Below are 16,513 nucleotides of genomic sequence, written 5' to 3'. Positions count from 1 at the left end.
CATTTTGTATTTACTTGTATTATCTTTGTGTAATATTAAAATTTGTTTGATGATCTGAATCTTTTAAGTGTGACAAATATGCAAAAAATTTAAAAATCAGGAAGGGGGCCAACACTTTTTCACTCCACTGTACAATAGCCGTTGTACTTGTAGTGGAAGTCTGTGAGGCAAGTATACACAAAATATATAACTAGTTCGAAACTATACAGTAACTCTTAAACATGAAACTCTTAGCATGAGTGTAATAGATTCAATTACTAACCTTTTGAGAGAATCTGTTTACATGGAGTAAACTCCACTCACAAGAATTATATCAATAATGCATAAACAGAGGTTCACCTCATAAAAATATACTCACTACAAAATGACTATTCAAACAACAGCAGAGATAAAATAAAGTTTTTAAACTGAATAATTAATGTTATTGCTTTTACAAAAATAAAAGCTTTCACATTTCTGTTTTAATCCCTCTGATGTACTTTCTCCTTAGTATTTCATCGTGGATCACTTTATTTATTTATTTATTTTTCTTGGTATGTTTTTACCAACTAAGGGGCGAATTAAAAAATATTGTCTGTCAATGCCACAAACTTTCATAAATCTAGAATATTACTTTAAATATTTATCAGCAAATAAAAGGAACGTCTCGGTTACGTATGTGACCCACCGACGTGACTCGGAGTGACCGACTGAAAGGGAACAGTCAGTACTCACCCGCATGCTATTCCAAACATGCATTTTTAAAAATCTTTTCCATAACAACAGTCTATACCAATTATGGCAGCCAATCTGTAAAAAGAAAAAAACCCCATCATGATCTGGTCCTGACTTGCATTCAAAAGTTTGGCTCAGTAATTTTTTTTTTACGAAAGAAAGAAAGACTTTTATTCAGCAAAGAGGGATTCAACTGATCAAAAGTGACGGTAAAGACATTAATAATGTGACCAGATATTTCTATTTTAAATAAATTATGAACTTAATATTAATATACTTATATATTATTTTTGAACTTGCATATTAATCAGAAAAATCTAGTCAAATGTATCACGATTTCCACAAAAATATTTAGCAGCACAACTGTTTTCAGTATTGATGATAATAATAATGATTATTATTATTATGTTTCTTGAGCAGCAAATCATATTAGAATGATTTCTGAAGGATCATGTGACACTGAAGAAATTAAAAATTCAGCTTTGCCATCACAGGAATAAATTAATTAAATAAAATTACAGTTATATTAAATTGTAATAATATTTCACAATAATATTTTTGATCCAGTATGTTCAGCCTTGGTGAGCATAAAGCTTTCTAAAGCCATATATATTTGTGTAACAAACACATTGATATTTAAGTCTTTATTCAACATGATTGACATGAGGGTGAGTAAATAATGATAGCATTATCATTTTTGAATGCCTGAATTTTTCTTTTAGCATTATGCTCTGCCTGACATTTTCTGTGCTGTAAGGACTATGATGATATACAGTCTAACAGGCTTGTAATGTGAGTATTTTGCAGTTATTGGAGTTGTGGAAGGATAGAAAACTCTGGAACAAAGCTTAACCCACACAATGAATAGTAAATGTTTTTTTTCCTCACTTTGAGTTCTTGATCATTGTTTGTTTGGCAGTTATATTCACAGTCACACATCATACCAGTTTTGGACATGGATCTTGTGTCTAGCTGTTGTGTTAAATCTCTTGAATAAATAAATGAACCGCATTTGTCACTGCCAGGCAAGGGATAGGATTGTTCACACAAGGTGTAAATGAAATAGATTGAGAGTGACACAGAATAAACTGCCCGTTTTTTCCACGGGTCTAAAAAATTGAGATTCATCTTCCATCTACATGCTTGGCAGGGGGCATACAAAGCAACCCGTCCCTGTCTCCGTAACACCCCTCGCCTCCTCATCCTCCTCTCCCAGAGCACGGGGGCTCGTGTTCTATTAATGCCGGGCCTGCCGTCCTCTCATGGTGGTGCTGTAGGTCAATTGGTAAATGTGAAGAGGTTATGGAGTTAGCTGGAGGTGCAGGACTCATCACTGTGGGTGTCTGAAACATAGCAGGGGAACCATCATGCTTGGCAGGGGGATCGGCACAGAAAGCCACAGTTTCTCAAACTGAACAAGTCTAACTTTTCAAATCTTGTTTACAGTCTTTTGTGTTGTTTTGTTTGTGTTTAACTACTAAAACCCTCCAGTTATTTCCAGCATCATCATTATCATGCTTCTGAATAGGACCGATGTTAATGAGAGATAACAAACTTTATTATTTCTTCCTTTTTAATAGATGATCTGCTAAAGAAAATGAGGTTTTTGATAATGTTAATAGAAGCTTTAAGAAGTCGTTTGACTTGCTGCTGGGTACACGTCTGACATTCTCTGATTAAATGGCAAATGACTGTACTGAGATTCAAAAGAATGACTTTCCTTTGAGTTGTTTACTTTCTCTGGCCACTGATGTAGTTGGCAGATGAAGATATTGGCCGTTAGAACAAACACTGTCACCCCTGCCCACCTAGATTCTTCTCAAAGGCTCTTTGGAACCTGCTGAGGCTTGTTGGAAAGAAAGGTTAGGTTTGAATGAGATTCCTAATTAAATAGCACAAGAGAACACTCATCTGCTTTTTAATCTTTTAATTTTCTCTTCTGACTGGTCTTTCTCTCTCTTTCTCTGAGACTTGTGACAGCATGTGTTATTGGTCTTCACACCCAAATTGGAAACCCTTGGCCCATATTACTTTTCCGTGACATCACCTGTAGGTTTCTGAAGAGCATTTTTGAAGCTCAAAGTGCACGGAGACGGTCGTCGCCATCTTGGCTGCGTGTCACTCCCGGATAATCGAAAATGGGCGAAAAGGTGGGACGTGGGTGGAGCCTTTGCTGAAACCACGCCCGCCAAGCGCGACAGTGGTGACAGCTGCGGCAATCCACCTGTCATTCAAGTGGCCATGCCCTTAATTATGCAGAACTTTAAGGCTTAATTTAAACGGATGAGTTCTAAAAAAAATTCACTCCCCTCACAGTTGTCGTAAAGGGCAAAATTAGCTAAACGGACCAAAACCACTTTTCGTCCCAGGCTGTAAACATATTTTTTTCTGCTGTAAAGTTGGGCATTTTTACATGGGGAGTCCCTTTTGGAGCTAGTCGATGAATTGCAGTTTAAGTTTTATATTTTCCATATAGAAAATAAGCCTTGTTTAATTCGTAAAATTATTATATGAACAGTAATAAAATTAAAATAAAAAATAAAGAAAATGTGAATTTTAATATATTGACAACGATGTGGCTGTTTAATGTGCAGGTGTTCGCTTTGATTTTCAAATGATAGATATTTGGCTTTGGGTACATCCCAATAAAGATGGCCAGCGTTGTTCTGGTAAACAGCATGACTGTGTTAGTCCACTAGTTAGACCACCAACAAACCAACATAAACCAGCCAGAACCACCATTGCAATCCATGCTGGTCTGAGCAGGTGTTTACAGCAGGAATATCACAGAATATATTACTACTAGGTTGCTAGAATCAAAATGCCATAAACGCTGTACAAATACATAAATTCATGGTTTAAAATGCCATGTAGTGAATAGTAGAAGTAAGAGATGTTATGAAGGATGTTATATATCATAAAACATTTTTAAAAAGAGAAAGACCTTGTCCATGACTTTAAAATTTTTGAAAACATAAATAGATGGCAGATGAATAATATATGTCTTGTCCTGTTGTAACATAAGAGCTAGTCTAGACAGAGTGCCAGCCATGCTGAATGGAAGCAAACTGCCTGTGTCTGTGTGTGTGTGTGTGTGTGTGTGTGTGTGTGTGTGTGTGTGAGAGAGAGAGGAAACAACCAAGCATTCCTGGAAGCCCACAAATATCATGGCAGAAGGGCTTGCTGATCAATAAATATTACCTCAATAAAACAGAAAATGATAAAGAGAGAAAACAAGAGACTTGGAGAGATAACAGTGGGAGGAAGAGGTTTGGAGTGAAGAAGTAAAGCCCACTGTTTCTGATTTTTATACCAGCTGAGCAGCAGTTTCTTTTGAAGTCAGTGTGCTGCTAAAAATAGACACTTTATGTAACCGTACCCATTTTAGGCACAATGATGACAGCACATGTGGATCTGGTGTACCTCTCTGTCTGCCTCTCTCTCTTTCTTTCATTTTCCCTCCTTCCCTCTTTCTTTATCTCACTTTGCATAATTTAAGCAATGGTAGGAGGATCTGGGTGCAACATGCTTTTTGAATTATAGCCACAACATCATAACTTGTACTCATCAAGTTGTAGGAAACAACTTGCAGAAGTAGGACTGATCTGTCTTTGTCCTGTTCAGCTGCTCTCCCACAGGTCCTCTCCTACTGCATGCACACCTGAGCTGAAAATTGCAGCTGATTAATGAATGCAGAAACAATCTGATTGTTCAGTGTGTACTTATACAGCAGAATACAATTTGCATTTCAATGTGCACTAAAAACACTGTGTACTGTGAAATAATGGTAAGAACAGTTTCAGGCTGCATGCAAAAATGACCAGTGTAGTATAATTAACAAATAAACGACTCTTTTCGACCAGTTTTTATAGCGGATCAAAAGAATAAAGCAAGACCAGTGTAGCTTGATTCCAAAAATTAAACTTATGAGTAGTTCAGAAAAATTAGTTACCAATTTGAACCAGTCTGAAACACTACTCTTTATCATTTACAGCATCAGAGTGAGAGAGTTTCTTACCATTTGTAAGCAAAATGGACATTATAATTGAAATATACCCAAATGAATTGGAATCAAATTGAGAACTTGTGAATTGGAATGGAATTGTTTGGAATGGAAAAAATGTAAGACTCGTGAGTGATTCTTTAACCGAATGCTTCAAAAAGAAGAGTAGAGTTACCAATTTGAAACAGTCTAAAACACAGTCATAAGTTGCACGGGTATTTTTGTAGCAATAGCCGACAATACACTGTATGGGTCAAAATTATCGATTTTTCTTTTATGCCAAAAATCATTAGGATATTAAATAAAGATAATGTTCCATGAAGATATTTTGTAAATTTCCTACCGTAAATATATCAAAACTTAATTTTTGATTAGTAATATGCATTGCTAAGAACTTCATTTGGACAACTTTAAAGGCGATTTTCTCAGTATCTCAGATTCCAGTCGTATCTCAGCCAATTATTGTCCTATCCTAGCAAACCATACATTAATGGAAAGTTAAAGATGATGTATAAATTTCAGTTTCCAAATATTGACCCTTATGACTGGTTTTGTGGTCCAGGGTCACATATGTAAGCAGAGTGTAAATGCTGTGGCATAAATATTCTTTATAACAAATTTTTCATAACTCATGATTGCATGCAATAAATCTGTTTGATTTAAGTATAAAATTGAAATGTGATGTAATTCAATGGGCAGCAAATGTATTTTGAGAATGCGAGAATTCATTGTGTTGAAAGTGACGTATTAATTTGACAGACTGCTGATAAACAGATGCTTCATGATGCTCTGCTGTGTTGCGTTAGGAAATAGAAGCACTTTCTCTCTCTGTGGAGTGTCTCATGAGGAATATCTTCTCTTCATTGCGGTTAAGTGGATGTCGGGTGTTATGTTGACAGACACAATTGGGTTATGATAAGGATGTCTAAAGGGTCAGTCACAACAGCCATTCAGCAGAATAATCTGTTCCTCTGCATGCCAAAATGACTCTAACTTGTAATTTATATGCTTTTCCTTTTCCTTTACCTTTAGTTCATGCAAAAATAACTACTTTACCTACATATACATACTTTCTTTGTCCCCCCCAGAAAATGAAAGACCCCACTAGCCTGCATTACAAGAACAAAAACAGCTGAAATATTCTTCACAATAACTTCTTTTGTGTTCCACAAAAAAAGAAAGTCTTACAGGTTTGGAACAAAATAATGATGAATAAACGAGAACAGAATTTTCATTTTTGGGTGAACTAACCCTTTAAATGTGAAGTGTGTAATAATGATTGTTTTTTCCAAACACTCCCAGCACCCCTTTTGCTCTTTCCACTCTGCTTGTCTTAAAACAAATAAATTCCTTGTAAATAGCTTATTATAGGAAGTGCTAAGCAAAATGTGCACCACTGGTTAAGTCAGACAGACATATCAGACTGCTCAAACAAACAAAGCTCCACATAAGCACAGTGTTTACACTCTATATGAATTGTTACCTTTAGTTGTCTCTACACATTAAACTGGGAGAGGAGAAAAAAGTGCACACTTCACCTTTAATCTTTTTGATTGGTTTTCCTTGTAACAAGCAGCCCCGCGGCTGCACACATACACCCTTTCTCACTCACGTTTCTGTTTTCTCCGCAGGGATTGGACAGGGTGTTCCAGTGGTGGCTCTGATAGTGGAGGGGGGTCCTAATGTGATCTCTATCGTGCTTGAGTACCTGAGAGACACTCCTCCTGTGCCTGTGGTGGTGTGTGACGGCAGCGGTCGTGCCTCTGACATCCTGGCCTTTGGGCATAAGTACTCAGAGGAGGGCGGGTATGTGAGCTTTATCTCTCTCCACTGTAACAGTACAATAAGATATGAATTTTCATTTACATATAGATGAAGATTGAACTGTAGCACAGAATAGAGCGCAACAGTAAACACCCACTTTTTCAGCAGTTTTCTCCCCATTTATTTTCTCCATAAGCACTTTTAAGACATGAACCAAACCAACCAGCTCTGAGATGAATCACAAACATTACAAACAGTTATAAAACGGAATGTGGAATTGGAGATAAAGACAAAATATGCCTAATGTTGTTGTTGTTTTTTTTAAATAAATGTTTTGAATTTTCTAATGAACTAAACTGAACTAATGAACTACTCATCCCATAAAACACTGCAAATTATATGAAAATGTATATTTTTTTTATAATATGCAACTATTGATTTATAGCCAATGATTATATATATACATATACATATATATACACTGCAGCTCAAAAGTTTGGGATCAGTAAGATTTTAATGTTTTTTAAGGGAGTCATTTTTTTTCTGCTCATCAATGCTGTATTTATTTGATCAAAAATACAGAAAAAAAACAGTAATATTGTGAAATCTTATTGCAATTTCTAATATTGGTTTCCTATTTTATTATACTTTAAAATAGAATTTATTTCTGTGACGCAGCGCTGAACTTTCAGCATCATTACTCCAGTCTTCAGTGTCACATGATCCTTCAGAATGAATGTGTCACATGATCCTAATATGCTGATTTATTTTGAGTGTTGAAACTGTTTGAAACTTTGATTCTTTGATGAATACTAAGTTAAAAAGAGCAGCATTTGTTCAAAATAGAAATCTTTTCTAACAATATAAGTCTTTACTATGACTTTTTATTAATTTAACACATCTTTCCTGAATAAAAGTATTAATTTCTTTAAAAAAAGAAACTTTTGTATATTGTTACACAAAATTTCTTTTTTAAATAAATGCTGTTCTTTTTATTAATCAGAGAATCCTAAAAAAAATCACAGGTCCCAAAAAAAAAAAAAATATGAAGCAGCACAACGGTTTCCAACACTGATTATAAATCAGCATATTAGAATGATTTCTGAAGGATCATGTGACACTGAAGACTGGAGTAATGATGCTGAAAATTCAGCTTTGATCACAAAAATAAATTATATTTTAAAGTATATTAAAATAGAAAACTGTTATTTTAAATTGCAATAATATTTCACAAAATAAATTTTTAAATTCTGTATTTTTGATCAAATAGATTCAGCCTTGATGAGCAGAAGAAACTTCTTTAAAAAACATTAATTGCAATAATGTTGAACAGTTTTTACACGTTAAAAATAATTAACTTTTAATAATTATTAATAATAATTATTATTTAACACATTGTGTTAATTGTTACATATTTCACAAAATAATTATCACATCAGTTTATTTCACTTCTCCAATTCCTTTGTATGATTATATTGATTAAAAATGTCAATGTTTTTAATGTGTTACAATTAAATACACCTAATATGATTAATCTAATTTTTTTTACGTTTTTATCATTTACAGTAAAATATACAAATAGATTAATGATATTGTATTTGATCGATGAACTCTACTTAAATTAATTTAACATGATTAATCCCAATTAATCTCAGAAATCTGTGTGAGTATTTAGTTAAAATTTCTGTCAATTCACAGACCAAATATTTACCATTTAATGCAAAATATTTAAATTGATAAAAAAAATTTTGTTGGTTCATGGCCCTAATGTTTATCAGTTACTGTATAACGTTTAAACATAGACAAAATATATTTGAAAATATACAAAAAGGCCAATTTATGACATTTGCAGTATATCGTGAGGTTACTGCTGAGCTATTTTGCTGCTGTTCTCATTTCAAGGATCTCCAAGGACAATTTCTCTTCAGAATTAAGGGTAGCGTAGTTATTTATAGAGAATTTAGATGTTAAACATTTTATTTATTTATTCATTTTAGATGTTTAATTAAAAAAAAAAAAGAAAAGAAAAGAAATATAACGTGAGCTGTGGTGGGTCTTTTGTGATTTTGTTCTAATTGTGATTTTAATGTTATAGATTAAAAAGCAGTTTGTATGGAGAAAACGATTGGGATTTTTCCTTCCGGAGACCTACTGTTATGCTTTTCATTGCATAAATGATTTGCTGTGATTTCCCAGTCTCATCTTTCTCTCTGACTGCATTTTAGAATCATAAACGAATCTTTGAGAGACCAGTTACTAGTCACCATTCAGAAGACGTTTACATACAGCCGGACGCAGGCCCAGCATCTCTTCATTGTTCTGATGGAGTGCATGAAGAAGAAAGAACTGGTGAGTGTGTGCAGTCGTAATGATCAAACCCCCCTGATCTGACAGATTTAAAGACATTCCTCTAGAGCCTTTTTGCTGTACTTAGAGTTCTTTGTACGAGGGTGAACCCGCGATAAAGTCAGGAGATTTTTCGGCCGCACATTCCTCTCCATGTCAGCATGCCGTTATTCTATCGGACAGTCAGAGATGCGTGTAAAGTGGCCCCTTCAGCTCGGGGCTGATAAATGTCACTACCTCTGCAGCCCGCATGAAGTACATTTCCTCAGGCCCCGACACCATCTCTTCACATCAGCTTCTCACATACATACACTCTCTCTTCATCTCCCTGATACACAGAATGTAAAACTATTCTTACATACTACTGATATTATCATCAAAAACTTGTCATCTTTTTGAATCCACTACTCTTCTGTTAAATTATTCACCAGATTGACGACACCATAATCTGTGTGACTTTTCAATTAGAGTGCACTTTTCAGCTCATCTAAAAGCTCTGTTCACATTTATCCTTCCCCTGTTGGCCATGACTTCTAGAACATCCTGAAATACCTCAATAAAGAGTTTTAACAATCAATTTAAGTGTTGCCATGAGAAACATATCATACTTTAATCTCAGCATGCTTTCATATTTTTTAACTCTATCAAGTAGTATCTATAAAGGCTCGTAGAGCCATGATTTGCATGCAAAATGTTTTTCTACTTGTCTTTGTATGTCAATGTAAATTAAATTAAATTTCAATGTTGTGTTTGTATATTCAGATATTGTTTTTAGTCATTAAATCATACATCCTCGAAGTGATTTTTGTGTTTGTTCTTTTATTATGAATGCTTTCGTTCTTCTTTTAGTCATTGTAGTGGTTTCACTCATTGTCTGTGCATGTGTACTTTTGTGTATGTGCACACCATATGTTTTTTTTTTTAATAAATTCATTGTATAACTGTGTTTTACAGTGTTATTTATGCATGCATTTCCACTGTGAAGTATGATCTGTAGCTGTAGATGTGTTAATCATTATTAAGATGACCTTCTCAATCGTAGATATGAATCTTTGTACCCACACACCATATGACCATTTACTTAAGCCATGTATTTATACTGTATGCTGGATTGGCTTAAATGCAATTGTGTTCAGATGCAAACTTTTGTTGAAGGTGAGAGCTTGGTTTGAGTACAGCACATTGGCTTTAGTTTACATGCCACCCACTTGAGTATGTTTTATTGATGACTCAAAAGTGAGATCACTAAGCCTTCGAGATGCAACTAAATCTGAAAGGGAAGCAAATTAAAAAAGTTACTTAAAAGAGCTCATTTGTCTCATCACAGTTTGAAGATTTAGCACTAAACCAGTGTGAATATTTCAATAAACGCTCTCAAAAAACTGTCAATGGAGCGAAGGGTCTCAAAAGGTTATGTACACTTCAGGTAGTAACATGTACTTTAAAAGTACTAATGTGCACCATTTAGGGGTGAATAAGGTACCAAGATGTACCTTTTGGGGTACTGCCCCAGTGACAGCTTTGTACCTGAGCTGTACCTTTCTTCTGAGAGTGTAATGTGGCACTGACTCACACAAACATGTACACTTATGCTCCGTGGGGTGTCTGATGTGTTGGTAGATGATCCACAGCACTCATCTTGCATTCATCATACATGCACACAGTTAAGCTCAGTGCTTGATCTCCTCTTTTGCTCTCTGTTGCTGTACTTTCCACTAAGGACTAGCCAATGGGAGAATTTCCATGCTTGATGATTGGAACAAATGCTTGCAATTTACAACTGTGATTAGAAAGCTGGAGTGAATGCGTGTTAGAGGTGCCTTTGGCAGTCTTTGAGGACAGTCTTTGCCAAACATTTTTCAGAGTAATTATCGTATATTAGCAGTTTTATTTGAAGGCAGTAACCTAAAAAGAATACTGTAGAAGTATATAAAATGCATCAGAGTACCCAAGTTTTGTTGCTATGTTCATAATTGTGTACTATTACTATATTAATTTTCTAGTATGTTTACTGTGTTTTCTGTATGCAGAGAGAACTTACTAGATTTGGCGAAATGTGCATTATACAACGGCTTACAGTTTGGAATGCTATGTGCCATAATGCAATGCTGCTGACTTGATTTTCCATTTCCATTTTGTTGGATAAACTGGATCTTAGGGTTAACCTCACTTTTTTGTGACTCATTAATGTATCCTACTGACAAATGCTTGACAAAATACTTGTGTATTGTTGCATAATGTGTTTTTATATAAAAGTATGCAGAATACTCTGCAGTACTCCGCAAGTAGCTAGTATTTGATTCCACTGCCGCAGTGCTATTTGCATAAACGCATTTGGTTGGATAATGATATCCAAAGTTTTTTTTTAAATAAAACCAGAGTAGCTGTACAGAACAAACGTGTGCTCGCTTTGGTCTGGTTATGGACTGAAGTGTGCTAACAGACAAATATAGAGGACTCAGAACTCAGAACTTTAGAACTCATTGCTGAGATTTGCACAGAGATTCTCTGATGTATTTAGAAGTGCAGCAGAGATTTGTCGAAATCAATCGATGGGTTGTATAAGAATGCTTAACAGGGGAGTTTTTGGCTTCCGAGCTGCTAGTTGACAAGTTGTCATGCTGGTCATAACTTGAGCTTGAAGGCTATTGCTGATGCCACCATGCACAGGCCTACATTCATTTGTATATTGCATTTAGGTGCAGAATATGCCTTGAGGAACACATACGCTGATAAAAATTTCATTCATGTGTAGTATAACATTTGTATTCTCAAGTTGAGGACATGCTCCATAACTTTATGAATTTTTCATATAATAGATTTTATGTTTTTGCATCTAAACCATTTCTTAAAGGGAAAAAAATTGCTCACCTTCTTGTCATTCCCAATACTTTCTCAACAGTATTTAAATGTAATTAACAAAAACTGAAACCTGGTCATTTGGCTCCTGATTAGCAAAACAAACAAAAACAAAAAATGTGAGTTAAGAAAAAGAAACAAGTGCTGAGATATGAGAATAAGCGAATAATGCTTCCACTCGGACGAGCTTGTGTTCTGTGGTGAATCAAGAGCGGGATAATGAGACCTGTAGGGAGGTGTCTTTATTCAACTCTGTTCCTTTGAAGCACCTGAGCAGATGTTTAACCTGAACCCGACAGGACAGGCTTCCATAACCTCCTGCCTCTCAGTACATGACCTGACTACACCTCTCCAGATTTGGCAAGCTACAATTAATTACAACTATATTAGATTAGATTAGGTTCCTTTTAGGAATTCAGTATTTCGGTTCTGTGTGAGATTAATTGGCACTTGACACATAAAAGAAGCATTATGTCTCTTCTCTGCAGTAGGCATTCCATCTCTTATTCAGGACTGAACTCCATTCTTAATCTATTTCCTACTGTGGAGGTCTTTGTTCCTGCAACCAAGGGAGGGATGGTTCAATTAATCAGACTGACAGCCTTTCTGTCTATTTATCGCTCTCATTCTGTTTTCCTTGAGCATCTTCCTTGTTTTTCATGTTTCCAATGGCTCAGAGAAAAGTTAGCACCGCTAGTTTTCTCTCCAACCAAAGCATTTCAATAGCCTCTTCTAGGAAATATCACTGTTTTAGCTCTTGCTGAGGTGTGTTAAAAGGTTTTTAAATGCCAGAATATGTAAGGGCCTTCTATTACACTGAAATAGTTTATTTTCCCATAATGATTAGCTACTCACTATGTCAATAAGTACGTGAACATGGAAAATTGATTTGAGTTGGAATTATTAAATATTACAATATTAATACTGAAGTCCTCTGAACGAGAGCGCGTCCGCAATGTGATACTAGAGACAGAAAATCAGGCCAAACGGCATAATGTAATTTCTTTCACACAATAAAATGTTAATAAAAACGATAATAAGCACTTTTTGTTTTTTTAATTAAAAAAAAGGAAATATCGAACTGCTGGGTGGTGCTATTGACCAATCAGAACCAAGTATTCCAGAGAACCGTGCGAAAATCAGCTGCAAGTAAACCTTTCATTGGTTGATTTTTCTGTTTGGTTTTAGCATCCCATGGCAATAACCAATAATGTGAGTCGGGGGCAGGACTTAATGACCAGTGGAGGGACTGTTTGGGGAAACTTGTTTGACAACAGTCATTATTTTTCACAGTTTGAATGAAAGTAGAGAGATGTTTCAGGGGATGATATATTTCTCAGCTGATGTTGATGGATGGAAAGATGGAGTCACATCTGGCAACATGTCGAACGGGTCAGTGACTATATGGATGAACAAATGGATGGACAGCTGACAGACAGAGGAACCCCCGGCAGATGAGAGGAACAGTGAGTAGAGCGCTGCAGTATGATCTAAGATGATGTGAAAGCACTGGGCTGGTGGAGTGGAGGGAGGGCGAGGAAGGAAATTTCGCCCCTGATAAATGAAGATGAATGTTTGCCCACGGGCCTGAGTCACTGATGCATGAAGCAATCCACTGTACAGCGAGAACAGCATTCGCCAGCTCTCCAATGAGCGTTAGATACAGACTTACAGTACACACCATCTCGTCCTTAACATTCAAATTCATTGCTTCCATCAATTTTACGCAGATGAATCATATTTCAGTTTGATTTTAATTAAAAACTATTCCTTGCAGATGTTTTGACTGATTAATAAAACGGGTTGCTGAAGTATCAAACCAAATATTTTGATGAGGTTTAGTATTGACTTGAACCGAGTGTGACCTGAACATTTCCAGGAAGGTTTGATGCCACATGGGAAAAGGCCCTCTTTTTTTAATCTCTAAATTTAAATAGGAAAGAGACTCCTTAGCTTTTTTTCCCCCCAGAAGCTCCTGCTGGCCATAATTTCACACTTCTCAATGTAGAGAGAACCTTTAACAGCAGGAAGACAAGCCTATGTGATGGACAGGGCTATTTTCACTACTCACTGCAGGGTTTTTTCTGACCGAGGTGATTTGCCATAACAGACACTTATGCAGCAGGTCAGTATGCTTTCTTCGATGCACCTGTTAGAGGCTGGTGAGGAATAAGGAAGGGGAGTTGCAGATCTTATTCTCTTAAAGGAATATGCCAGAATATATTTACAATTCTATTGACAGAATGACAGAAAATACTTTCAACTCGAGGAAAGACGTGTACATGTATAAATTCAATGAATATAAGACCTGCACAGTTCTGTTTTAAACCCTCCAATCAACAAGAACATATATAAACTTAAGTTATACAGTAAATGCCGTAAGCGCATTTTGCCTTAGTGTTTGCAAACTGAGGGACAAGTTGGTATTATTTTCTATAGTAATGTGACATTGCTGCTAATAAATATAATGTCAACACGTATAGTTGCATTTACAGTTTTTGTGTACAGCGACAAAACAACCTGATGTAAGTTTTCGTTATCCCCCACCTAAAAAGTTTACTGAACCAGACCTGGAGTGAAATTTCTTAGACAAGCTCTTGGTCTTTTCTAATGCAAGTCAATGGAAGTTCTGTGTTTTGATAGTTTAAACACAATTTTACTGAAATTATCCAATAATACAATTTTTAAAAAAAATGTTGATTGGCCACATAAATGCAACTGGTAACCAGAGGTATTGTTTGCCAATTCTTTAAACAAGTCTCATTCCCAAATAAGCTTGTTTTACATCACTAAGAGCACTGATTGACAGAACTGACAGTTCCTCGCTCGGTTGTTTAGTGAAAGATTATCATTTACAAAGTCTGCAAGTGCATGGTTCCTAGTTTTTGAAAATCTGTTCAGATTTTAAATGTCATGTTCATATTAAAAGAAGTGTATTCTAGCTGTAAATTAACGTTGTTAAGTGTTAATTTACACATTGATCTAGATCACTCTGACTGTGTTTTCCAATAGAACAGATCTGTTCGCTTATAATTAAATCACTAATTGAGGCTTACTTCAAACTAAGCTTTTCAGTTGATTGTGAAAAGCATTTGCCTCGATTTGGCCTCGAACACATATTGTGTGATTTCACAAATGGCAGATAAAATGCTCTGCTGTGTCACAGTTCATTCAAGCCCATGTAAGAACAGTATACAGTATATTTACTATGTTACGGCCACATTTTACTGAAATTTACACTGTGTTTGGCAGAGCTTTCCGACAGCATGACATGATCGACTGCGAGCATTGAACTGTATGCAAATTAGCAGCGATTACCAATGGGAATAAAGACGCCATCCACCACCTCTTACAGTTGCCACTAAGAAATGCTATTAGCAACCAGCAGTCAGTTGAAAGACACTGCAACCTCCATCGATTTAATCAATGTCATTGCGAACGCCCCTTTAGGATGTTGAGGTGCCGTTGTGTTGTTTTCAACAAAGAAGAGGCGTTCAGGGCCAATGACAATTTGTTGGTGATGCGAACACCCATTAACCTAAGACTGCCTGTTATCTCCACCGCCACATTGTTGATGCGCTGCAAGTAATGAACTGCTCTGGACCATCTGAAGTAAACAATCATTTCTTTTTTTACTAGCATTAATAGAGAGATTGTTGTTCCAGCACCAGGTTGCAAGCTGTTTCACCTCTTCCCTAGGCTGTCTCGCCATTAACGATGCTAATGAGCACCTCAACAGGGGCGTTGAATGCAGACTTAATGATTGCTCTGATATTTGTTAATACACTCATGGTATTACGAATGACTGTGGATCTTTACTGCCTCAAGGCTGTTCCTCCTGATGTCTTGGAGGACAGAGTTATTTGCTTAGTCTAACTGCAGAAAGTTTGTTAGGGTCTGGGGAAAGACTGTGATCAATTCCAAGATGAAGTAAACATCAGCCGTTTGACATATGAGATTTTGTTGTCTAGGTAACAAAGTGCAATAAGGATGACAAATGCAATGCCATCATCGATGGAGCAGTTGTGCCTGCAATTATGTGCTTGGAGGTCCATTGTGGAAAGGTGGTCTTAATGTTTACGGTGTCGCCCAGTCTCTCAAAACAGTAGAATCACACAATAACTGGAGTAAATGCAGTGGGGCGAAAGTCACCGAAGTCATTTTGGCACTCAGATGATGGAGGTTGATTTGAAACATGACAGCCTGGCCAAGGTGGATTTCAAGATCTCTGTAATGAATGAATGATGCATTTATATAGCGCTTTTATTGTGTATTGCCGTACACCCAAAGCGCTTTACAATCATGTAGGGGGGTCTCTCCTCAACCACCACCAGTGTGCAGCATCCACTTGGATGATGCGACGGAAGCCACAGGACAACAGCGCCAGTGCGCTCACCACACACCAGCTACAGGTGGAGAGGAGAGAGACATAGAGCCAATCAAGTGGATGGGGATTATTAGGAGGCCATGACTGATAAGGGCCAGTGGAGGGAATCTGGCCAGGACAATGTCTGCAGAATATTACCCATCTTTCAAATATAGCTTAAAGGTCCCATGACATGCTGCTTTTTGGATGCTTTTATATAGGCCTATATAGGCCTAAGTGGTCCCTAGTACTGTATCTGAAGTGTCTTTCCCGAAATTCAGCCTTGGTGGAGAATTTCAGCCACTACAAGCCAGTCCCACAATGAGCTTTCCTTAGGACGTGCCATTTCTGTGTCTGTAGCTTTAAATGCTAATGAGGAGGAGAGAGGCGGGGCAAGGTGGAGGGTGGGTGTGTGGCCTTAACCAGCTTGCGCTACCATGCGCTAATGTTGACAGTGGATG

The 16,513-nt window shown here is 36.5% G+C and overlaps 1 protein-coding gene across 7 annotated transcripts in view; it reads left to right on the top strand.

Moving 5' to 3' along the window:
* trpm3 (transient receptor potential cation channel, subfamily M, member 3) overlaps positions 1 to 16,513 on the top strand; it is a 146,146-nt gene that overhangs the window by 97,666 nt on the left and 31,967 nt on the right. For 6 of the 7 annotated variants that reach the window (XM_058774986.1, XM_058774987.1, XM_058774988.1 and 3 more), the window contains 2 exons: positions 6,349 to 6,523; positions 8,707 to 8,830. In XM_058774986.1, the coding sequence (XP_058630969.1) occupies positions 6,349 to 6,523; positions 8,707 to 8,830 (299 nt within the window). Of the gene's footprint in view, positions 1 to 6,348; positions 6,524 to 8,706; positions 8,831 to 12,979; positions 13,091 to 16,513 lie in introns of those variants that run through there. The other variant, XM_058774989.1, reaches the window with a different exon arrangement.

The sequence above is a fragment of the Onychostoma macrolepis genome, chromosome 05, assembly GCF_012432095.1.
Source record: "Onychostoma macrolepis isolate SWU-2019 chromosome 05, ASM1243209v1, whole genome shotgun sequence".
In the NCBI taxonomy this organism is placed as follows: Eukaryota; Metazoa; Chordata; class Actinopteri; order Cypriniformes; family Cyprinidae; genus Onychostoma; species Onychostoma macrolepis.
Note: the sequence above shows the minus strand (reverse complement) of the source record. Positions and strands in the feature narration are given on the sequence as shown.